At 43.9% G+C, this 26041-nt stretch overlaps 1 protein-coding gene across 5 annotated transcripts in view; it reads left to right on the top strand.

The window, feature by feature from the left end:
- KDM4B (lysine demethylase 4B) overlaps positions 1 to 26041 on the top strand; it is a 245295-nt gene that overhangs the window by 73704 nt on the left and 145550 nt on the right. For all 5 annotated transcript variants that reach the window (XM_039367097.1, XM_039367105.1, XM_039367087.1 and 2 more), the window contains exons 7-8: positions 10885 to 10934; positions 24467 to 24570. In XM_039367097.1, coding sequence (XP_039223031.1) covers positions 10885 to 10934; positions 24467 to 24570 — 154 coding nt within the window. The remainder of the gene's footprint in view (positions 1 to 10884; positions 10935 to 24466; positions 24571 to 26041) is intronic.

Below are 26041 nucleotides of genomic sequence, written 5' to 3'. Positions count from 1 at the left end.
TCCGGGACATGGCACATAAGCGATGCTTGAGCAGGGCCCGCAAAATTGTCTGGCATGCTACACATCCTCTTCACAACCTGTTTTCTTTGTTACCTTCTCAAGCTTCCTCCTTCGATTATATATTCAAAATAGACAGTATTTAATATTTATTTGTTATGTATATGTAGGGGTGTGGGTCCATACTACTGCTACTACTACTACTAATGATAATAACAACAACAACAACAATAATAATAAAAGTTGGAAGGGACCTTGGAGGTCATCTAGTCCAACTTCCTGCTCAGGCAGGAAACCCAATACCATTTCGGACAAATGGCTGTCCAGTCTCTTCTTGAAAACATCCAGTGTTGGAGCATTCACCACTTCTGGAGGCAGGTTGTTCCACTGGTTAATTGTTCTCACTGTCAGGAAGTTTCTCCTTAGTTCTAGGTTGCTTCTCTCCTTGATCAGTTTCCATCCGTTGCTTCTTCTCCTGCCTTCAGGGGCTTTGGAGAATAGCTTGACTCCCTCTTTTTTGGGGCAGCCCCTGAGATACTGGAAGGCTGCTATCATGTCCCCCCCCCTCATCCTTCTCTTCATTAAACTAGACATATCCAATTCCAGCAACCGTTCCTTGTATGCTGTCCCCCCTCGTCCTTCTCTTCGTTAAACTAGACATCCTCAATTCCAGCAGCCGTTCCTTATATGCTTTAACCTCCAGTCCCCTAATCATCTTTGTTGCTCTTCTCTGTACTCTTTCTAGAGTCTCAACATCTTTTTTACATCGTGGTGACCAAAACTGAATGCAGTATTCCAAGTGTGGCCTTACCAAGGCATTGTAAAGTAGTATTAATACTTCACGTGATATTGATTTTCTCCCTCTGTTAATGCAGCCTAGGACTGTGTTGGCTTTTTTGGCAGCTGCACCACATGGCTGGCTCCTATTTAAGTGATTGTCCTCTAGGACTCTGAGATCCCTCTCTTGAATGTCCACAAACTATGGGATCTTGATTCTGCTGTGTGTAGTTTAAGGAATTGGGAACTTACTGTTACGAATGAGACAGGCAACCCCCCCCCAAAGTGGAGGCTAGAGAGGAAGCTGAAACAAGGAAACAGGCAGTCCTCCACTTACGACCGCAATTGAGCCCAAAACTTCCTGTTCTTAAGTGAGATATTTTCTTAAGTGAATTTTGCCCCATTTTACACCTTTCTTGCCACCGTTGTTAAGCGAATCACCACAGTTGATAAATTAGTAACCTGGTTGTTAAGTGAATCTGGCTTCCCCCATTGACTTTGCTTGTCAGGCGGGACGCTGCAGTGGTCATAAGTATGAACCCATTTCCAAGCATCTGAATATTATCACAGGGATGCTGTAAAGGTTGTAACCGGGAAAAACGGTCACACATTTTTTTTTTCCAGTGCCATTGTAACTTTGAACGTTCACTAAATGAACTGTTGCAAGAGGAGGACTACCTGTATTTGAAATAAAGAAATAAAAAACTTTTTTTTTCCCTTTTTTGCTTGTTCTTACAGCCTTCCCTCCCTCCCTCTCATTTTTGCTTGGTCTCCTTTGGTAAGCTGCTCAGAGGGGATTTTTTTTTCTCTCCAGATTTACAGAGCCCTACTTGGGGGGGGGGGGGAAGGGAAGCAACCCAATCCTTGATATTTATTCATGTGAGAGGTTTCTCTTTATGAATAAGAAGCAGGCGAGCGAAATTGCTGCCATGCTCAAAGTGTGCTATTTATGCACTCACCTGTGTGGAGAGTCTGCGGTTGCCACTGGCAACTGGGCGAATGATTAAAATACAAAAAACTGCCCTGAAACGATAAGGGAGAAGCTGGATCAGGAACAACAACAGCCTAGAGCCAGCTCTGGGAGTTAATGATAATGGATGGGTACCGGTTATAGATAAACATCGAACATCTTGGCTTGCTCAACCCAAACGTAGCTTAAAGAAAATTCACTTAGTTCATGAAAGGGACCTCCTTGTATCCCCCCCCCCCTTTTTAAGTGTTGAGAAAATATTTCACTTAGTGGAAAGATCTGGTTAAGTAAACACCATATTTGAAGCAAGCAGACGGTTCAGTTTCTTAAAATGAATAGGATAGTAGTCATTTCTTGGGGGGAAAAAATCCCTGTATTCCAGTCCCTCTGCTAAAATCGGGATCAATCCTAGGGATCAGATTTGCTTTGATTGGGTCCAAGATTTGTCCAGAATCCTTAACATTCTTATATTTTCTCCGCTGCCGTTTCAGAAGAGAATTGCAGGAAAACCTATAGAAGAGACCATTTGGTCTAGTGCAGGGGTAGGCAACCTTGGCTCTTTTATGACTGGTGGACTTCAACTCCCAGAATTCCTGAGCCAGCCATGCTGAGGGAAAGGGAGAGGTTTCCAAGCTGAGCCATGCTGGCTCAGGAATTCTGGGAGTTGAAGTCCACAAGTCATAAAAGGGCCAAGTTTGAAGACCCTTGCTCTTAATCTTCATCCTAGGATAGGGGTAGGCAACCTTGACTCTTTTATGACTCGTGGACTTCAACTCCCAGAATTCCTCAGCCAGCATGGGGGAACTGTGGCCCCTTCATGACTTGTGGACCAACTCCCAGAATTCCTGTGCCAGCATGGCTCAGTTTGGAAACCTCTCCCTTTCTCCTCAGCATGGCTGGCTCAGGAATTCTGGGAGTTGAAGTCCACGAGTCATAAAAGGGGCAAGTTTGAAGACCCCTGGTCTAGTGGTTAAAGCAGGGGTCTGCAAACTTGGCCCTTTTATGTCTTGTGGACTTCAACTCCCAGAATTCCTCAGTCAGCGTGCCTGGCTGAGGAATTCTGGGAGTGGAAGTCCACAAGCAGGGATCTTCAACTGTGGCCCTTTTATGACTTGTGGACTTCAGCTCCCAGAATTCCTCAGCCAGGCACATTTAAGTTTACATTTTTATCATCATCCAGAAAGGAAAAACACAAGATAGTCAGGCACATAGGAATATCCTGAGGTAAGTCAAACAGTATACAGGAAACACAGAGGAAAAAAGGCGGGGGAGAAGGGAAACGCCCCCTTCATACCCACAGCAACCAATCAGAGTGTAGATTGCCTCATGCATGAGTCAGCCCTCTCTAATTCAGGGGTCTTCAAACTGGGCCCTTTTATGACTCGTGGACTTCAACTCCCAGAATTCCTCAGCCAGCCCCTGGGTTAAAGCCTCAGGCTACAAAGTGGGAGACTGTGAGTTCAAGTCCTACCTTTGCCATGAAAGCCAGCTGGGTGACTTTGGGCCAGTCAACCAGGAAACAGTGAGTTCTAATCCCGCCTTAGGCTTGAAAGCTGGCTGGGGGATTTTTGGAGCCATTTATCAGGAGACAGTGAGTTCCACCTTAGGCGTGACAGCTGCCTGAACGACTTTGAGCCAGTCCCTCTGTCTCAGCTCAACCCATCTTACTGGGTTGTTGTTAGGCAGAAAAGAGGAGGAGGAAAACATCTTGGATCTGTTTTCTACCCGTGAGTATTTGTAAAAATAATAAAGGCAGAATATAAACAAATAAAACTTCTTATAAAACTTGATACTGTCCCTGTGACCCGGGTGCCATAGAAACCACAGGAATCAAAATGCAAAAGAACGATGTGTATGGAAGTAGGAGTGATGTGTGTATTTATGTTTTTTAATGTATGTTTACACACTCAAATTTATATTTATTAATTAAATTTATTAATTAAATCTGCCCAACTCACACATAGTGACTCCAGGCGATGTACAAAATTTGAAAAACCAATTAAACCCCCTCCCACCTCCACCCCCATGGCAGCAGCAACACAATCAAACCAGCAATAGAATAGAGTAGAACAGAACAGAACAGAACAGAACAGAATAAAATATGGAATGGAACGGAACGGAATAAAATAGAATAGAATATATGGAATGGAATGGAATAGAATAGAATAGAATAGAATAGAATAGAATAGAATAGAATAGAATAGAATAGAATAGATAAATAGAATAGAATAGAATAGAATAGAATAGAAAAATGGAATGGAATAGAATAGAATAGAATAGAATAGAATAGAATGGAATGGAATAGAATAGAATAGAATAGAATAGAATAGAATAGAATAGAAAATATGGAATGGAATGGAATGGAATGGAATGGAATAGAATAGAATAGAATAGAGAGGGACCTTGGAGGTTTTCTAGTCCAGCCCCCTGCTCAAGCAGGAGAACCTCCTATACCATCTCAGACAAGTGACCGTCTTAACTCTAGTCTCTTCTTAAAAACCTCCATTGTCCTCACTGTCAGGAAGTTTCTCCTTAATCCCAGGTTGTGTGTATATGTGTGTGTGTGTGTGTGTGTGTGTGTGTGTATGTGTGTATGTGTGTGTATATATGTAGGTCTTTGGTTGTTCGGGTTTTCTCCCGCGTAAAATTGGAAGTGTCTTGGCGACGGTTCGACGAAGTCCCAATGAAGCACAAAGCTGAAAACACCAGCCTGAAGATGACGAATGGGACTTCGTCGAAACGTCGCCAAGACACTTCCAATTTTACGCGGGAGAAAACCCGAACAACCAAAGACCTACATACAAACACCCGCGAAAACCTCAGAAAACAAATATATATATATATATATATATATATATATATATATATATATATATATATATATATATATATATATATCAGATATTCCTAGATCTAGTTTAGACTGGAAATTACAAAAAAGAAAAAAAGAAAGAAAGATAAAATTATGTCTGCATGTTTTGCCAAGAAAAGCATACGGGCTGTTCCTCACGCTCATCAGGAAATTAAACTTGAGTTGGTTTTTCTCTAAAAATGTATACCCCAGTTTTCTAGCGCATATGCATAGTTCATGTAATGTAATTGCCCTCCCCATTTCCACCAGTGCACACCAATTTCTCAGTTCTATAGCTCTTATTTGCTTTCCCTTTTCAAGATTGGAGTATTTTTGTCTTGGAAAATTGGCAAGTGCCCGTTTCCCTTAAGCTTTTAGAAAATTAATTGATAATTAATCTATGTGTCTCTTCCTTTTAACAAAAAGAGAATATCTGTGTTAACTCTGCTGCCTTCATAAACCTCTTTTTCTTTTTTTCCCCCTTCCCTCCCTCCCAAACACGGGGGATTTCAGACAAACTGGCAGAAAGAATATTTCTGGCCGATTTGAACATCTCTCTTGTTTTGACACCTCTCCTTGAGGCTAATGAGTGAACAGTTTGATCTTCCTTGACATCTTTGACTTTTTCCCTCTGAAGGCAGGCCTCCTGTTGGAGCTGTCTCTTCCAGCCCAGGCGAGCCAAAATGCTTCAGTTAGTGTTTGGCAAGACGTAAGAAGAGCAAGCGCTGGAGAGATGAGTTGGTCCCAACGGGTCGAAAATGCTGGCTTGTTTGCCTTTAGAAAGCCTAAGTCCTTTTTTTTCCTGTCATCTGGGCAGAATTAGTGAGAGGTCAGGTGTCCTTGTGCGGAGGAATTTGGAGACAAAGCTTCAGCTAAGGATTTCTGTAGGCCTAGCAGGCAGCCTGGATTTTGTCTATACATCAAGCATGTAGCATAACATTGGAATATAGATTACAGGCAGTCCGTAAGGTAAGGTGACCAACTTTTTTACAATGAAAAGGAGGACACAAATAAATTGAAGAAAAAAATGTTGGAAATAAAAGAAACATTTTATTCATGGCAACAATAATACAGACAACAAAAAAGAGTACAGAGAAGAGCAACAAAGATGATTAGGGGACTGGAGGCTAAAACACATAAGGAACGGTTGCTAGAATTGGGTATGTCTAGTTTAACGAAGAGAAGGACAAGGGGGGACATGATAGCAGTGTTCCAATATCTCAGGGGCTGCCATAAAGAAGAGGGAATTAAGCTATTCTCCAAAGCACCTGAAGGCAGGACAAGAAGCAACGGGTGGAAACTAATCAATGAGAGAAGCAACCTAGAACTAAGGAGAAACTTCCTGACAGTGAGAACAATTAATCAGTGGAACAGCTTGCCTCCAGAAGCAGTAAATGCTCCAACACTGGAAGTTTTTAAGAAGAGACTGGACAGCCATTTGTCCGAAATGGTATAGGGTTTCCTGCCTGAGCAGGGGGTTGGACTAGATGACCTCCAAGGTCCCTTCCAACTTTACTACTACTACTACTACTACTATTATTATTATTACTACTACTACTACTACTATTACAACTTGCATGTGCAAAGTTTGCCAGCTGTGTGTTTTGGGGCGCTCAGCAGCAATTCCTATTGGCTTTTGAAAGCCAATAGTGGGAGTAGCACAGCTCATGCAAAAGTTGGAAAAAAAAAACATCAAAAAAAGATGCCGGAACCCCGTTCTGAGCGTTCTATGAGAGAGAAAAAAAAGCCTGCAGATTAGTCTTCAAATATCGAAAAGGAGGACATTTAGGAGGACACTTTTCGAGGGAGGACAAAACTTACAAAAAGAGTACTGTCCTCCCTAAAGGAGGACGGTTGGTCACCTTACGTAAGGACCCACTTCAACTGACCCCCCCCCCAAGAAAGCAGAACTCTTGAAACAGGCCTTGTCTCAAAAGGACACTTTTATTAGGGGGTCAGTGACAGGAAGGAAGTCAAGGCGAGATCAGGGGAAAATCCCCCACACAGCATAGTTAAGCAAGGAATATTCCTCCTCCCAGCCAAGTCATAATGTCCATTTGAATTTCAGCCAATCCACAGGTGGTATGATATGCGGGTCAACTGACACAGTTGGCGCGCATCTCAAGGTCTTCTCCAGTGTTCGTTGGCTACACACACACACATACACACACACACACACACATTATTATTTGAAGAATGGATGTTTTTCATTCATGAGGCCTCTTTTCCCTTTAGATGGAAAAATAGGTTTTTAAGAAATCAATACCTTTTTGTTAAGGCTTGAAGATAACCCGCCAATGTGCATCAGATGCTGGGAGACATCTAGCTCAGAGGTCTTCAGACTTGGCCCTTTTGTGACTTGTAGACTTCCAGAATTCCTCAGCCAGCATGCCTGGCTGAGGCATTCTGGGAGTTGAAGTCCACAAGTCATCAAAGGGCCAAGTTTGAAGATCCCTGCTCTAACTTTATGTATTAGTCTATTATTCTTTTCCAGGGTCTTCACACTTGGCCCTTTGATGCCTTGTGGACTTCAACTCCCAGAATTCCTCAGCCAGCGTGCCTGGCTGAAGCATTCTGGGAGTTGAAGTCCACAAGTCATCAAAGGGCCAAGTTGGAAGACCCCTGGTCTGGTGGTTAAGGCACCAGCCTAGGAAGCAAGAGACTGTGAGTTCAAGTCCCACTTTAGCCATGAAAGCCAGCTGGATGACCTTGTGGGAAAAAGGAGGAGGAGGAGGAGCAGAAGCAGGAGGAGGAGGAAGGTGTATTGGATATGCTCGATCTTTTTAAAATATTTTTTTATTAATAATACAAAATTAAAAACACATTGGACATAGATATGATGTCACTGGTTCCATACATCTTCCGACATTTTACAGTAGTATTAATACTCATATGGACATACAGTTCTTGAGCTTTGCTCACTATTTATAATATAATATTAACACTTTTCCCCTTATTTCTGTATATCTATTTATCTTTTAAATATACATTTGTCTATAATCTATATTTTATTCTAACACTATACATTTGTCTTGGCTACCCTCTTATTGTCTATCCAATCATAACATTGTTCCCAGATTTTGTAGTACTTAGTTTCACTTTTATCCTTGAGTTCGCACGTAAGTCTATCCATTTCAGCGCAATTGAAAATTTTCAGTACTATTTCCTCTTCAGTTGGAGTATCTTTCTCTTTCCATTTTTGAGCGAAGGCTATTCGTGCTGCTGTTACTGTATGCAGTAGTAAATAATTTGTATCTTTCTTATGTTTTCTTTCTATAATTCCCAATAAAAAAAAAATTCCGGTTTGGCCTCTATATCTATTAGCAAAATTTCTTCCAGCCATTTCTTTAATAAGTTCCAAAATGTTTGCGCCTCTGGGCATTGCCACCATATGTGTAGTGATTTCCAGCGGTCTAGTAAAGAGTAAAAGAGTAAATTGGCTAAAGAGAAAAATAAACAAAAAGAGGACTCCACGATCACCTTGTCCCCAAAGCCTGGGAGCACAATTAAGACTTCCCTAATTTCCCGAACAGGAGAAGGATCGTTCCGGTCTTCTGTCATGAAAGTCACTGTTCATTGGCTGCCGCCATTGACCCGACCTGCCCTCTGTGGTTTCAACAAGGCCTTTGGCCAAAGGTCTGGAACCTTTCTGGGCCTCCCAATATTTCGGAAAGGGGAAAGGAGATTATGCGTCTTGGGAGTTTTGCTTTGTGGTTCAGCCAAAATGTGTGGCGTCTCCTGCCGCCGCCGTTTCCGTTTGAACGTGGCCGGGATGGGAAGGATGGGTCTTCCTTTGCCTGGCATCTTTCAACCAGAGCTTTGTAGTTTTTGCTCCTTTTGGTGGGCTAGAATTAATTTCTTGGGCTTTGTCTTTTTTCTCATTAGCTCCGATTGGGTCTAATGCAGTGGTTCTCAACCTTTCTAATGCCGCGACCCCATAATACAGTTCCCCATGTTGTGGTGACCCCCAAGCACTTATACATCACTGGGTGCCAGGGGCATGGCCAAAGAAAAGGGGAAAAAAATGGCGGACAGCCTTGTTTGGCGACCCCCGTGAAATGGTCGTTCGACCCCAAATGGGGTCCCGACCCACAGGTTGAGAACCACTGGTCTAATGAATTCATAATTCAATAATTTGAAAGAAAGTAATAAGTGTCTCCCCCCCCCCCCTTTATAAGCAAGAGTATGCTGGCGGTTCTTAGCATGACTGGCAAGACTGCAACTCTTTTTTTCTCCCTCCCTTTCCTGATTTTAAGCTCATTAATGCAGTTTGCTGGCTTCCTAGCCAAGCCGCTCCGTACTAATTCCGTGGGACATCTCTCCAGAATTCCGTTAGGTACTTCTGCAAAGCACGATAACCCGGGGTAGCCGCGTCCCAACAATATTCACTTCAACAGCCTCACAATTCAATTAATCTTATCTGTCTAACTCCCAATGACAGGCGGTAATTAAGTAAAAAAATAGCATCGTAATCCAAAGAGTGGCATTCACCGTTGACTGCCTCCTCACCGCGAAGGAGCCCCAAAACTTTCAACACGTTCCCCGAAGAAATAGGATAGCGCGTTCCTCGCTAATCCAACAGAAGGAGCGCTTGGATCTGAATTAATTTATTCATTGCTTTGTTTGTTTTATGTTAGTGAAAAATGGCTTTAAAAAATTAAAATTCCAGGCAAACAAAACAGAGAGAAGTGAACAGGTAATGTTCCAGCACTCTTTTTTTTTTTGTCCATATTTTCTTTCTGGATCCCTTAACATTAGAGCAGTGTTTCCCAAACTTGACAATTTTAAGGCATGTGGACTTCAACTCCCAGAATTCCACAGCCAGCAACGCTGGCTGTGGAATTCTGGGAGTTGAAGTCCACATGCCTTAAAATTGTCAAGTTTGGGAAACACTGCATTAGAGCATGAGTTGGCTGACTATTTCAGAGGAAAAACATCGCTTTCATCTATAGAAATTTTGGGATATATCCTTTTTTTAAAAAATAAATAAATAAATCTTTGTTTCCAGAGCCTTTGTAGCTGTCAGTGAAAGCGGCTTTTCCTATGGGAAACACAGGAAGTTACTGATAGAAGAGAATGTTTGAACTGTGGGTGCTCTCTGAGATTGTTTTCTTACAGACGTTTCATGACCCAGCTAGGTAACGTCACCAGTGCTAGAAGAGAGTAGGGTTTGAGTAGACGAGGGGAAGGAGAAGCAAGTGGAAAAGGAGGGAGGAGGAGGAGCTGGTTATCCCTGGTGCTTTCTGAGCATGGGGGTTTAGAGCAGACGCCACCCTCCCTTTTAGCCCTGATCTTTGTGCCTGCCTGCTAAAGTGGTGGTAGATGGATCAAAGACTCAGGGGTAGGCAACCTTGTCTCTTTTATGACTCGTGGACTTCAACTCCCAGAATTCCTGAGCCGGCACGCTGAGGGGAAAGGGAGAGGTTTCCAAACTGAGCCATGCCAGCTCAGGAATTCTGGGAGTGGAAGTCCACGAGTCATAAAAGAGCAAGGTTGCCTACCCCTACCATGGACTTCAACTCCCAGAATTCCTGAGCCAGCATGGATAGAATAGAATAGGATAGAACAGTGTTTCCCAAACTTGACAATTTTAAGGTATGTGGACTTCAACTCCCAGAATTCCACAGCCAGAGTTGCTGGCTGTGGAATTCTGGGAGTTGAAGTCCTCATGCCTTAAAATTGTCAAGTTTGGGAAACACTGGGATAGAATATAGGATAGGATAGAATAGAATAGAATAGAATAGAATAGAATAGAATAGAATAGAATAGAATAGAATAGAATAGAATATGGAATAGCATAGCATAGCATAGAATCTAGGATAGAGTAGAATAGAATCTAGGATAGGATAGAATGTAGGATAGAATCTAGGATAGAGTAGAATAGAATGTAGGATACGATAGAATCTAGGATAGGATAGAATCTAGGATGGGATAGAATCTAGGATAGGATAGAATCTAGGATGGGATAGAATCTAGGATAGAATCTAGGATAAAGTAGAATAGAATCTAGGATAGAATAGAACAGAACAGAACCTGGGAGGTCTTCTAGTCCAGCCCCCTGCTCAAGCAGACTAGAAAATCTTCCAAATCTGTTATTCTGTTGTTCGTGTTTGAAGTAATGGATGGAGAAGGGAGGAGATGTTTTGATAGGGGAAATCTCCTGGCTGGTGCGGTAGTGAAGGGAGAAGAACAAACTTCTGCCAACAGATCCCTAATGAATCAGTTTGGAAGCAAAGATTCTGGACTTAATTTTGCTGATGAGCTTTTTTTTTTTTTTTCCCTTCACCAGGTATGCTATACCTCCAGAGCATGGCAAGAGGCTGGAAAGACTGGCCAAAGGTAAGATTATTACGTACCTCAACGGGGTTGACTCTGCACCTGCTCAAGGGCTAACTTAGGATAAATGAATCAATAATGTTACACAGATGTTGATGCTGCGTCATCTGAGAACATGTCGGTAGCTGTACATGAATGACTGCAATAGCTTCTGTCTGAGCTGCATCCGTTGTGACTGGTTCACCTATTCCGCCTTCTAAAGTTAGCCATTGAGGTTTCTCTCTCCTAAGCCTTTTAGTTTAAAGCAGGGGCTTTTCAACCTGTGAGCTGTGGCGGGGTGGGAATGTCATCACAAGGGCTCCTGCGAAGGCTTGGGAGAAACGTTAAGGATTTAAATCTTGAGTTAAGTCTTGGGGGTCCATGGCCCCAAAAGGTATTTAAAAGGGGTCAACGGTCAAGAAAATGTTGAGAACTACTGGTTTAAAGCATTGTGCTAATCTTGCTGCTGCTGCTGATGATGTTGGAACGGACCTTGGAGGTCATCTAGTCCAAACCCCTGTTCAGGCAGGAAATCCTATATCATTTCAGACAAATGGCTGTCCAGTCTCTTCTTAAAAACTTCCAGTGATGGAGCATTCACCGCTTCTGGAGGCGGGTTGTTCTACTGGTTAATTGTTCTCACTGTCAGGAAGTTTCTCCTTAGTTCTAGGTTGCTTTTCTCCTTGATTTAGTTTCCATCCGTTGCATCTTCTCCTGCCTTCTGGTGCTTTGGAGAATAGCTTGACTCCCCTCTTCTTTATGGCAGCCCCTGAGATATTGAAATACTGCTATCATGTCCCCCCTGGTCCTTCTCTTCATTAAACTAGACATATCCAATTCCAGCAACCTTTCTTTATATGTTTTAGCCTCCAGACCTCTAATCATCTTTGTTGCTCTTCTCTGTACTCTTTCTAGAGTCTCCACATCTTTTTTACATCGTGGTGACCAAAACTGGATGCAGTTTTCCAAGTGTGGCCTTACCAAGGCCTTGTAAAGTGGTATTAACAGTTCACATGATCTTGATTCTATCCCTCTGTTAATGCAGCCCAGCACTGTGTTGGCCTTTTTGGCAGCTGCAGCACACTGCTGGCTCCTATTTAAGTGATTGTCCACTAGGACTCGGAGATCCCTATCACAGTTACTACTATTGAGCAAGGTACCCCCTCTATTATACCTGTACTTATATGTTTTATGAAAATGAAAAAAAAATGAAAATGAAAAAAAAACCCCACAATTAAATTATAGTTTAATACAGGGCTCTGCAGCTTCATGTGCACGTGCCGGGTGTGGTAGCGTTTGAAACCATTCCCCCTTGGTCCATGGGGAAAAACATTTCCACAGAAGATGCGGGGTTTTTCACGCTGTGCCACCCAGGCATGTGCAGCTGAAGCTGGTTCGGTGGAAAACAGTTTTTCCATGGAACCGGTCCCTGGTGCTCAAAAGGTTGTGGACAGCTGGCTTAATACGCAGTATTTTTATTACTGGGAGCAGTCCTGAATGTCTGCCTGTGAAAAATTTACTCAGAACTGAAAGGCTGCTATCAAAAGGAGGATCATTTATCTGTCTTAAATTCAATAGGCTTCAATTTTCTTCCATCACGCCAAGACTTTTGTCTTTGTGCCCCTTGGCCTCCTTAACTGTGGTTAAGAGTATAACTGAGAGTCCCCGTTATATTACACCTGACTTCCCTATTCTTAAAAATAATCAAGATAAAGTGAGCGCTCGGGAGAAATGGTAGAAGACTCACTCAAAAGAGCTTATGCCATATGTTTGTCATAGAAGCCTCAACGGAAGCTTCTTCTTTATATAATCAGGTCCAGGGTCATTTACAATGTTTAAGACCATCACTTTGGCTCTGGCCAAACAGAATTGGCATTAGGTACAGGTAGTCCTCAACTTAACGGCCACAATGAAGCCCAAAATTTCCATTGCAAAGCGAGACAATTAAATTAGTTCTGACCCATTTTATCAAGGAGAGAAGCAACCTAGAACTTAGGAGAAACTTCCTGACCGTTGGAACAATTAACCAGCGGAACAGCCTGCCTCCAGAAGCGGTGAATGCTCCAACGCTGGAAGTTTTTAAGAAGAGACTTGACGACCATTTGTCCAAAATGGTATAGGGCAGTGATGGCGAACTTTTTAGAGGCCGAGTGCCCAAACCACAACTCAAAACCCACTTATTTATCGCAAAGTGCCAGGGCATTGTGGTGCCCTCAGGGGGGGCATGGGGGTGTGGCCCATTGGGTGGGCGTGGCCACCTTGATGCTGCCCATGGGGATGCCTGTGGGGGCCGGGCAGGGATGGGGGAGATCCAGGAGGTCTCTGGCGGGTGGGGCGGTGGACAGGAGACCCAGCATAGATGGGGGGGAGGCATGCAATCCTAGCTGGGACTGGGGGGCCATGGCGCCGATGGGGATCCGGCTTTCTCTGCTCAGGGTGGCTTTTGGCTTGCTGGGTGTGGGCATGTTCTACCACCTCTACTCGAGCTCGCAAGCTGGCCGCTTCGCCTCCTTTGTGCTGGGTGTGGCTGCCGCCCCGGGTGGCAGAAGCAGCCTAATGGACCTGCGCAAACTGCTGGTAGCGGCGACACGCGTACCCACAGAGAGGGCTCCGAGTGCCACCTCTGGAACGCATGCCATAGGTTCACCATCACTGACCTATCGAGTCCTTACCAAGGACCTGGGATAGGCAGATGTGCCATAGGTTCGCCACCACTGGTATAGGGCTTCCTTCCTGAGCAGGGGGTTAGACTAGACGACCTCCAAGATCTCTTCCAACTTTTTTATTATCGATCATCGCACAGTCAGCCAGATGTTCAGACTAAATTTGGCATTTTGTCTACCTATCGAGTCCTTACCCAGGACCTGGGATAGGCAGATATGGATGTTTGATGGTATTACAGATCTCGTCGCAGGATGGAAGCAGTTCCTAATAAGGCCGCCTTTTGCAATTGACTAATAGCGAATTTGTCAATGCCAATGGTGTTCAAGTGGTGCTCCAGTTGTTTTGGGATTGCACCCAAGGAGCCTATCACTATTGGTACTACCCTTGCTTGCTTTTGCCACAGTCTTTCTATTTCTATAGAAATATAATAATAATAATAATAATAATAATAATAATAATAATAATAATAATAATTATTATTATTATTATTATTATTATTATTATCATCACCTTTCTTACTACAGTGAATCACTGCAGCAGTTAAGTTAGTTCCACGGTTGTTAAGTGAATCCGGCTTCCCCCGTTGACTTTGCTTGTCAGAATGTCACAAAAGGGATCCCATGACCCCGGCACGCTGCAACCGTCATAAATATGAACCAGTTGCCAAGCATTTGAATTTTGATCTCACGACCACGGGGATGCTGCAACGGTCATAAGTGTGAAAAGGGGTCATAAGCCACTCTTTTCAGTGCCGTTGTAACTTCAAGTGGTCACTTAATGAACTGTTGTAAGTTGAGGGCTCCCTATAATATGTGTTCTCTAAACCGCTGCATTTTTTCTTTCTTGATTTTCAGTACCCATAAAGCCTCACTCTTGATGTACCCACTGACGTGCATCTTTGGGGGGAGGAAAATAATAATAATAATAATAATAATAATAATAATAATAATAATAATAGGCAGTCACTCAGTTATCGGGCTGCACCTTCAATGTCAAATAAATAGGAAGAACACATGAGGTGTCCAGATGAAAGAAAGCCCCATCAGCTGTCTCTTGGGAAGCCATTGCCTCCGTTGACATTGCACAAAATAGAAATAACATATTGAAAACCAGTGACTGGAAAATGAGAGCTGCAAACCAATTTTTTTTATTCATACCATTTTCTCTCGGTCATATGTCAAGCTTTACAAAAACCACCCTTTCCACCAGCGTAAACTCTCCATAAATCTCGATTGCCCATAAGAAGATGTAGACGTAGTTTGTGTTTCAAAAATAGAATTTGAAAGTCTGTATTAAATTGAATCTATGGGATATTATTTCTTTGCTACTCACCTCCCTTTGGTTTTTTTTTGGGAAGTTTAACACCGTATTGTAATCATTTGGTCAAGATACGTGGCTTTTCTATTAGCTGTTCCATCAGGAAGTGGATGAGTACGTGTTTGGAAAAAAAAATGAATTTGATTCTTGGTGTGGTCATGAGTTCTTCTCATAGAAGAGAATGTAGCTCAGGATTGAACTGTTGAGGTCCTTGGTGCCTTCTGGGCTTGGTTGTCTTCTTGCAGACGTTTCATAACCCAACTAGGTAATGTCATCAGTGGTAGGAGTGGTGTTTGGTATACAGTTTATTCAAAGAATAAACAACAGCCTAATCAAGGAATCATCACTTACATCAAAACCCACAGAGCAAGCTACTAGTAGATAAAAAGACACCAGATCCTCACTCCCTTCCAGCACTGATAACGTTACCTAGTTGGGTAATGAAACATCTGCAAGAAGACCAAGCTCGGAGAGGACCAAGGACCCCACAGTTGCAAGTAAGATGATCATAGCTCTGTCTGCATATCCTGATTGTTGGCGAGGTTCCTTAGAAAACCCTTGGTAGGTCAGCTCAAAACTCTCTCTCCTGCTCCCCGAATAACAGAGTTGGGAGGGACCTTGGAGGTCATCTAGTCCAACCCCCTGCTCAGGCAGGAAACCCTCTACCATTTCGGACAAATGGATGTCCCGTCTCTTCTTAAAAACATCCAGTGTTGGAGCATTCACCGCTTCTGGAGGCAGATTGTTCCACTGGTTAATTGTTCTCACTGTCAGGAAGTTTCTCCTTAGTTCCAGGTTGCTTCTCTCCTTGATTAGTTTCCACCCGTTGCTTCTTGTTTGGCCTTCCGGCGCTTTGGAGAATAGCTTGACTCCCTCTTCTTTATGGCAGCCCCTTAACTTTGGAAGACTCATATGTTATCCCTAGTCCTCCTTTTCATTAAAAACAAAGAGTGGCATTTAATGCCACTTGGCTTTCTATATTTTTACACCTGGGAATTGCTAACTAAGCCATCCCACATTAATCTGGATCACCCGATACATATCCCACATCCATCTGAGATGAAGTTAAACCTTTTCCCTTGATAATGAGTTAGCTAGCAAAACCAGGATTGCACTATATTGAATTAGTTAATGTTACAGATGTTACGTGGGATGTTTAAAAAAAAAACAACAACAGAAGATCGAAAACGTGCTCCTTTATTTCAGAAGACGTAGCTGAGCTCCTGATTCTGCTAAATCCCATTTTGAATTTAGGACAATTGAGGACGTCGTGATTTTCCTTCAGAATTTAGTGCGGCGTTTTTAGGAGTCGGTCTTATCCTAGCCTCCCAGCTTTGCTTGTGACAACGGCAACAAATTGCTAATTTGATTCCGTAGATTTAATATATACATACCTGTCGCCACTCATCTTTACACCTCAAGTCAGGAGAGAGGGAGGGAGGGAGGGGGAGGGAGAGGAAAGAGAGAGAGAGAGAGGAAAGAGAAAGAGAGAAAGCAAGAGAGAGGGAGAGGAAAGAGAAAGAGGGAGGGAGAGGAAAGAAAGAGGGAGGGAGGGGAGGGGGAGAAGAGAGGGAGAGGAAAGGGGGGAAAGAGAAAGAAGGAGAGGAAAGAAAGAGGGAGGGAGGGAGGGGGAGGGAGAGGAAAGAGAGAGAGAGAGAGGAAAGAGAAAGAGAGAAAGCAAGAGAGGGAGAGGAAAGAGAAAGAGGGAGGGAGAGGAAAGAAAGGGAGAGAGGGGGAAGGAGAGAGGGAGAGGAAAGAGGGGGAAAAAGAAGGAGGGAGAGGAAAGAAAGAGAGAGAGAGGAAAGAGAGAGAGAGAGAGAGAGAGAGAGAGAGAGAGAGAGAGAGAGAGAGAGAGGAAAAAATAAGAGGGAGCGGGAGAAGAAAGAGAGAGAGGAAAGAAAGAAAGAAAGAGAGAGAGTTTAAATTAAACCAAATTGTGTGAGAATGGATCCTGCTCCCTCCAAGACTATTGATACCCCAAACAAGCCTGTGAGATAGGAGAAGGGAGATGGCTACGGTGTGCGCTTACGTCGCCCACAGTCGTAAGGATGAATTAAACGTTAAAGACTGTTTACCGCAGTGGCTTCTATATGTCGCTCTTAATAAATTCCCCTGCCGCATGTGGAAGTTTTGCAAGATGGTAAGGGTCGCCCTGTCTGGCAGAACCCGAACCCGACATCAACGCCCCGCTTCCCCACTGCTGCAAAGATGCTCCAGCACACCGCATAAGCTTGCGATTAATACGCAAAATGAATAGCTGCGCTCCAAATGGGCTCGCTGGGAGGGTGACGGGACCCGTGGAGGAACCGTTAATGGGTTGCCACGTTATTGGTGCTAATCACTTAAAATGCGCTCTTTTATTAGGAGCTTTAATGAGAGCCACTTAAACTGTGCATTAAAAAGAGGAACTGCAGAGAAGGACGTTGAACTGGGTGGCAGCCGCTCATAAGTCTAATTGAAATGCTTTTAGTACAGGGGGGAAAAAAGTTGCCAGAAGCCAGTAATTCTTTGCACTTTTTTTTTTTAAATCATCACGTAGCATCAATTAATGTTGTGTTGTTCAAGGGTTCGAATTACATTTTATTTTGGTAAGCTTTCTCCCCTTTTTCTCCCCTTCCACTCCCTCTCTTTCCCACCCCACGCCTAACCCCCACATTTCTGGGTCTAAATAGTTGATAGCATAGTCTGTAGAAGCCTTGAAAAAATCAGAATAGCAGAGTTGGAAGGGACCTTGGAGGTCATCTAGTCCAACCCCCTGCTCAAGCAGGAGACCCTGTACCATTTCAGACAAGTGACTGTCCAGTCTCTTCTTTAAAAAAAAAAAAACCTCCAGTGATGGAGCACCCACTTCTGGTGGCAAGCTGTTCCACTGGTTAATTGTCCTCACTGTCAGGAATTTTCTCCTTAGTTCTAGGTTGCTTCTCTCCTTGTTGAATTTCCATCCCTTGCTTCTTGTCCTGCCTTCAGGGGCTTTGGAGAATAGGTTGAATAGCTGAAGCCCTGGTCATCCGTACTCGGAATGTCAGCGCATGTATCTCTGGCAGCTACTTAATAATAATAATAATAATAATAATAATAATAATAATAATAATAATAATAATAATAATAATTATTATTATTATTATTATTATTATTACTGCTCTGGGACTTCAGAATTCAAACAGACAAGCACCTGCAACATAACACCCCAGACTTAACAATTGTCGATAAGAAAGACAAAAAAGTCTGGATAGTGGACGTGGCAGTGCCTGGAGATAGCAGAATAGAAGAGAAAGAACTGGAGAAGATAACAAAATACAACGCCCTACAAATAGAAATAGAAAGACTGTGGCAAAAGCAAGCAAGGGTAGTACCAATAGTCATAGGCTCCTTGGGTGCAATCCCAAAACAACTGGAGCACACTTGAACACCATTGGCATTGACAAATTCGCTATTAGTCAATTGCAAAAGGCGGCCTTATTAGGAACTGCTTCCATCCTGCGACGATACATGTAATACCATCAAACATCCACATCTGCCTATCCCAGGTCCTGGGTAAGGACTCGATAGGTAGACAAAATGCCAAATCCAGTCTGAACATCTGGCTGACTGTGCGATGAATGATAATAATAATAATAATAATAAAGTTGGAAGGGACCTTGGAGGTCATCTAGTCCAACCCCCTGCTCAGGCAGGATACCCTGAGTCTCTTCTTAAAAACTTCCAGTGTTGGAGCATTCACCTCTTCTGGAGGCAGGTGGTTCCACTGGTTCATTGTTCTCACTGTCAGGAAGTTTCTCCTTAGTTCTAGGTTGCTTCTCTCCTTGATGAGTTTTCACTGGTTTCCATTAGTTTCAAGTGGAATTCCGCTTGAATTCCAAATGGGTTAATTCCACCTTGGCAGTTGGCTTTTCTCTGACATAGGATCCAATGAGACCCTACTTTCTTATTTAGAATAGTTTTTTGAGGGGGGAGGAAAATCCTGTGAAAGTAAACATCCCCAAGCGGTTACCTTACAGGAGCATTGGCTTATAATTCTGTCACCTCTAGCGTTCCCGGTCTATGCTGCATCATCACATAAAGTGAGGAGATTTAAAAAAAGAAGAAGTAAGAATGCAGAAATGTTAGGAACACCGGTTCCACAGCAACTGGAAGTACCTAGTGTGCTATGGAAATCTTTTATTTTTAAAAAAAAAAATGATAAAAAAAAGAAACCGAGTCTCCACATACAAACCCTCAAATTGAAGGGTCTGTGGGGAACGAATCAAAATTTTCCCGAACAATAAGAACAAAAGCGTTCATGTTGCTTTTGCACAAGGAGAATCTACAAAGTGATAAATGCCTTCTCTGCAGCAGGTTTTCTCACTTATTCAGTTTCTATGGCTGTCCACTCCAGAGAGGAGAATCTGGGCGTCTTTACAAGGGTTAAAAACTTTAGAAGGAAGAGGCAGCTCCGCTGGGCTTTTCTGAAGCTGCTGTTTGCACACCCCACTTAACAGAGCAGAGAGCCCAAGGAGGGGAAATATTGACACGAAAGATAAAATATTCTTTTAAAGATTTGGAACATGCAGTTCCTCTTGGAAAAAGGGAAGCCGGGGAAGCATCTGATTAGAAGAGGCAGACATCAGCAGATTGTGAGTCCGGCTGAATGCAGCATATGGGATGATAAGATTGACACACCAGATTAAAAAACCAGGACTAACACTTTTTCAGACTAAGAGGTTTTATAGAAAGGCAGAAAGATGTTTATGAGCTCTGGGCTCTGAAGACGGTACTTTAAAAAAAAAATAAAGCCCAAAGCATCTCTTTCTGATGTTTTTAACCCTTGTTGGCCACCCAGATGCAATATCATCATCATCATCATCATCATCATGGACGTGGCAGTGCCTGGAGACAGCAGAATAGACGAGAAAGAACTGGAGAAGATCACAAAACACAAAGACTTAAAAATAGAAATAGAACGACTGTGGCAAAGGCAAGCAAGGGTAGTACCAATAGTCATAGGCGCCTTGGGTGCAATCCCAAAACAACTGGAGCACCACTTGAATACCATTGGCATTGACAAATTTGCCATTAATTGCAAAAGGCGGCCTTACTAGGAACTGCTTCCATCCTGCGACGAGATCTGTAATACCATCAATTCAAGCATCCACATCTGCCTCTCCCAGGTCCTTGGTAAGGACTTGATAGGTAGAAAAAAATGCCAAATCCAGTCTGAATATCTGGTGATGATTAACAACAACAACAATAATAAAGTTGGAAGGGACCTTAGAGGTCATCTAGTCCAACCCCCTGTGCAGGGAGGAAACTCTATACCATTTCAGACAAACGGCTGTCCAGTCTTCTCTCCTACCCTCCTCTCCCTTAACCTCCCCTCCCCTTCCCTTCCCTTCCCTTCTCTTTTCTTCCACTGTTGGAGCATTCACCGCTTCTGGAGGCAGGTTGTTCCACTGGTTAATTGTTCTCACTGTCAGGAAGTTTCTCCTTAGTTCTAGGTTGCTTCTCTCCTTGATGAGTTTCCATCTGTTGCTTCTTCTCCTGCCTTCAGGCGCTTTGGAGAATAGCTTGACTCCCTCTTTGGGGCAGCCCCTGAGATACTGGAACATGGCTATCCTGTCCTCCCTGGTCCTTCTCTTCATTAAACTAGACATGCCCAATTCCAGCAACCGTTCCTCATACGTTTTCACCTCCCAGTCCCCCGATCATCTTTGTTGCTCTTCTCTGTATTCTTTCTAGAGTCTTTTTTACATCTTTTTTACATCGTGGTGACCTTTGATTGTTTCCCCTTATCGAGCGGCTCAAGGGCTGGGGCAAGGGAGAGGTCCTCCGTTTAATAACCAGTTTCCCAACTCTTAAGGGCTGCGCGATTCAAAGTGAATTTGTTGTGTCCTGCACAATAGCTAAAAAATCCTTTTCTGCGTTTAGCAGGGAGAACCAAAGCGGGTGTTTAGCCGCTTGCCTGCTTTATCAGTGTTAAAAGCATTTCATTTCCACAGACCTGGACAAATGCAGTTGGATAGTGAACAAATAACACAAGCGCTGCAGTGACACTAACTTGTTCGGCTCCTTGTAAATTCATTTGCATGGCACACGGCTACCGTAATAATCCAAACGTTGGCAAAAGGCGTTTGCTTGATTGAGCAAGGAATATATATATATATATATATATTATATATATATAATATATATATATATATATATATATATATATATATATATATATATATATATATATATATATATACACACGCAAGAAGAGTCCAGGTTTCAACCCTGTACCTTGCGAGACGAACAAAGTGACTTTTACACATTTCAACATAAGCTCGCACTGGCTTTTATTAAGCCCTTTATTTCATTAGAGGAGCTTATTAAAATGTTTCTACTGGGCATTTCGTCTTGGTCCATAGCCGCTCTACGGCACATAAACCTAAAAATCAGAAACCTAGGCAGACTTCCACACGCCCCTTTTTATCTGCAGCATAGTACAGGTTTCCCTGCTGTTGAGCTAAATTTAAAGATTAAATGTAAAGGTACATAATGTAACTTCAAAGAGCTGCCAAGTGTGGGGACGGCATTTCTGTGTGGCAGAAATTGTGCACGGGTCGTCCTCACCTTAGGCCCACGACTGAGCCCAGAGCTTCTATGGCTAAGCCAAACAGTTCGTAAGTGAATTCTGCCCCATTTGCCCCACGGTCGTTAAGTGAACCACAATAGTTATGTTAGTAACACGGTTGTTAAGTGAGTCCGGCTTCCCCCCCACTGACTTTGCTTGTCAGAAAGTCGCAAAAGGGGATCACAGGACCCCGGGATGCTGCAGCCGTCCTAAATACGAGTCAGTTGCCAAGCGTCTGAATTTTGATCACGTGACTGTAGCGACGCTGCAACGGTCGTAAGTGTCATGGTTCCGACAGATGAAACTTTTCAAAAGAACTTCGAGGCATTGTTTACCTTACAGAATCTTTTATTCGAATAGCATAATATCAGCACTTACCTTTGTTGTTGTTAGTTGCAAAGCTGTGTCTGACCCATCGCGACCCCATGGACAACATTCCTCCAGGCCTTCCTGTCCTCTACCATCTTCTGGAGTCCATTGAAGCTCACGCCTACTGCTTCAGTGACTCCCTCCAGCCACCTCATTCTCTGTCGTCCCCTTCTTCTCTTGCCCTCCATCTTTCCCAGCATTAGGCTCTTCTCCAGTGAGTCCTTCCTTCTCATTAGGTGGCCAAAGTATTTGAGTTTCAGCTTCAGGATCTGGCCTTCTAAAGAGCAGTCAGGGTTGATCTCCTCTAGGACTGACCGGTTTGACCGCCTTGCAGTCCAGGGGACTCGCAGGAGTCTTCTCCAGCACCAGAGTTCAAAGGCCTCCATTCTTTGGCACTCAGCCTTTCTTATGGTCCAACTTTCACAGCCATACATTGCAACTGGGAAAACCATGGCCTTGACTATACGCTCTTTGGCACTTACACAGTCAAGCCAAGAACTGAATTCCCTTCTCCTGAGCACCTAGTATCAAAGCACAATTCCCTCCTCCAATTAACAGTCATAAATCACATTCCCAATTAGCTTGAAGCACGAGCTTCCTCTCCAGTTCTCCAGCCTGCCAGTTCCTTATCAGCTCTGGTTACAATAACCTTGTTTCTCACGCTAGGTTTAGTGTTGTTATGTCTAGCTGGACTCTCGGTCACATTCCCCCCCCCTTCCCAGTATCATCTAACTCTAAAAGTAAAAGGTAAAAGATGGTTACATTTCCCTCTGTTGTCAATGGCAAAACATCCCGATGTTAGCAGCGTTGACAATAAGTGTGAAAAACGGTCATAAGTCCCTTTTTTCCTAGTGCTGGCGTTCGAATGGTCACTAAACCAACGGTTGCAATTCGAGGACTGCCTGTATTGTTTTCTAAAGGAAAAGAAGTATTTTTGATGGCTGATGAGCCAGTTGAAGCTTTCCCTTTGCTGGCATCCGTGGGAAGGGACGTGTTGTGGGGAGGAGGGAGAAATACATTCTCTCTGCTTGTGACTTGCTAGAACTGGCCACAGGCAAGAGCAGAGTTTTCAGTTGCTTAGAGAAGTGCTTTTTTTTTTTATTACTCCTGGATGCTGAAGGCTATAAGTGTAAAGCCCAGCCTTTGTTTGCAAGTGTATGTGTGATCTTCGTTCTCTCTCCCTCTCTTCCTCCCCCTTTCTCTCTTGCTCTCTCTCCTGCTCCTTTCTCCTCTCTCTCTTCCTCTCTCCCCCTCCCCTTCTCTCTCTCCCCCTCTCTTCCTCTCCCTCTCTCCTCTCCCCCTTTCTCCCTCTCTGTCTCTGTCTGTCTGTCTGTCTCTCTCTCTCTCTCTCTCACCATCTCCTCTCCCTTTCTCACTCTCCTGCTTCCTTCTCCCCTCTCTCCTTTCCCTCTTTCCCTCTCCCTCCCTCTCTTCCTCTCCCTTTCTCACTCTCTCTCTTCCTCCCTTCTCCCCCTCTCTGTCTCTCTCCCCCTCCCTCTCTTCCTCTCCCTTTCTCCCTCTCTCCTCTCTCCACCTCCCCTGCTCGCTCTCTCTCTCTCTCTCCATCTCCCCTTCCCCCTTCCTTCCTCTCTTCCTCTCCCTTTCTCTCTCACTCTCTCCTGCTCCCTTCTCCTCTCACTCTCCCCCTCTCCATCTCTCTGTTTCTCTCCCCTCCCTCCCTCTTCCTCTCCCTTTCTCCCTCTCGCCTTCTCTCCCCCTTCCTTCTCTATGTCTCTCCCCCTCTCTTTTTTCCCTCTCTCTCCTTTCTCTCTCTCTCTCTCTCTCTCTCTCTCTCTCTCTCTCTCTCTCTCTCTCCCTCTCCTCTTTTCATATCTCTCTCTCTCACTTGCTCACTTACTCACAGACACAGACGTACACACTTGATAAAATGCTTAATCTCTGCTTGGTTGTGAACATTAAGAAAATCTATAGGAATATAGGAAGCCAACTAGTATTTTTTTAAAAAAAAAATTGTCGCCTCTTCTTTGATAACTTAATCTTCCTGACAAAGAAGAGAAGAAGGTTATGATTCCCCCAATTTCCAACTCTTTATACTTTGTGAGAAGTTCTTTGTTCATCTATCAAGGGCTGTTTCTGTAGATGAGGCCAAGGGCGGACTAGACTGTTTCCAACATGGGTTCCTATCCTTGGGAATACCCCAAGCAGAGATATCCAGATCCCTTGCGCTCCCATGGACTCTGCTGACTTCGTCCTTAAGATGTGTGTGAGAGTGTGTGTGTGTGTTACATTTCTGAACCACCCATCTGCCTCAAAGAGGGATTCTGGGCAGTCCACAGTAAAACGTTAAAATATTTAAAAAGTATATATATATTAAAAATTAGAAATTATATCTAATTTGGCCTCTGAATTGTCTTTAGGGAGTTGAAATGCTCTCTGGTTTTGAAGTGTGCAAGACCTTGTCTGAATGAAGAAACCTCTTTGTGATGCACCTTTCACAACTTGTGCACGTTAGAAAATGTGTTCCTTGCACACCCAGTAACCTTGAGATTATGTGCCACTTTATTTTTGTTGGTCAAGGAGATTTCAGGTGTTTCTTGAGACAGGGCAATGCTGAATTGTTTTTTTTTTCTCTTCCCCCCCCCCCCTTTTGTAGGATTTTTCCCTGGGAGTTCTCAAGGGTGTGATGCCTTCCTGCGGCACAAGATGACCCTCATTTCACCTTCCATCTTGAAAAAATACAGCATCCCTTTTGACCGGGTATGTAGTACGCAACCGTGTTTCCAGGAAGCCTTCTGCCGATCCTTAGAGCGTTATCCTCTCCAAGGGAGCAGCAGCAAGAAAACGACACCGACGCCCTTGTCACACTGGGGTCGAACTGCCATAGGGGATCACCATAGTAGTCCTCGACTTATGCCCTGGTTAAGTGGCGTGGTGGTTAAAGCGAGACGTGTGATTGCCCCCGGTTTTGCAACCTTTTTACCACGGTCATTAAGTGAATTACATGGTTGCTAACCGAATCATGGGGTTTCCCCACTGACTGTTGGTTAGAAGCTGGCTGGGAAGGTCGCAAATGGTGATCCCGTGACGCCAGAATGCTGCAAGTTGTAGTCCACAAGTCTTAAACTTGGCCAAGGTTGGACAGCCGTGATTTAAATCGGGTCCCCAACCCCCGGTCCCTGGGCCAGTAGCAGGCCACGGCATGCCAGCAACCGGTCCACACAAACAAGCAAAGCCCCATCATTGGGATGCAGGCAGCACACAAAACCACGCACTCTCTGGTCCGTGGAAAAACCTCTCTCCACGGAACCGGTCCCTGGTACCCAAAAAGTTGGAGACCTCTGATTTAAATGATGTACCTGTCTCCCCTCACCCCCATCTCGTTGAGAACTAAGTTTCCAACAAGACATAAACGCATCGCTAAATATAACTGTATCTCCAGGTACAACTATTTCTACATCTGGATTTTGTTATTGTAAACCGCTGGTTCTCAACTTGTGGGTCGGGACCCCATTTGGGGTCGAACGACCATTTCACGGGGGTCACCAAACAATGCACTCCGCCATTTCCCCCCCCCCCTTTTCCTTAGCTGTGCTCCTCCCTTTTATTCTATTGGCTTTTGAAAGACAATAGAATAGACTCTCTTGAATAGAGTCTAATTCTATTGGCTTTCAAAAGCCAATAGGAATTGTCCAGGCTGTCTCTGCCCTGCTGAGCCCGCCAAAAGTCCCATTCTGCAAACGGTGCTGCACCAGTTGAGTAGTCCTCAACTTACAACCGGCTGAGTAGTCCTCGACTTACGACGGTTGGGGGGGGGGGTCGCGGCATTAAAAAGGTTGAGAACCACTGTTGTAAACCAAACCTTATGCTTGGGAAGGAGGGGGGGAGAAAAATTCCCTTTATATGTAAAAGCACCTCCTCTACCAAGAGTTTTTCGAAGTTGAGCCTCGCTCAAAACTACCTGCATAATGAACTTCCCAGCCCAATTTTGCAGATATGCAAATGGGGGCTTGGTTCAACACCAAGCCTCCAGCTGGGCGAGCAGATGGAGTGCGGGAAAACTCCGGTTCGGAGGGCTCAGCGCAGGCTGTTCGTACAGGTGGCTCGGGAAGAGATCCAGCATCTGAATTAAGCCGTTGTGATTACAAGGTGTTCTTTTTTTTTTCCCCTCCCCTGCATAACTCAAGTCTTGTCACCCTAGTTTCTGGTTTCACCTTTCCATCCGTGGGTT

Source organism: Crotalus tigris, unplaced genomic scaffold, assembly GCF_016545835.1.
Source record: "Crotalus tigris isolate CLP2741 ecotype Arizona unplaced genomic scaffold, ASM1654583v1 scf7180000017599.838750, whole genome shotgun sequence".
NCBI lineage: Eukaryota > Metazoa > Chordata > Lepidosauria > Squamata > Viperidae > Crotalus > Crotalus tigris.
This window is presented reverse-complemented; position numbering and strand designations above follow the sequence as displayed.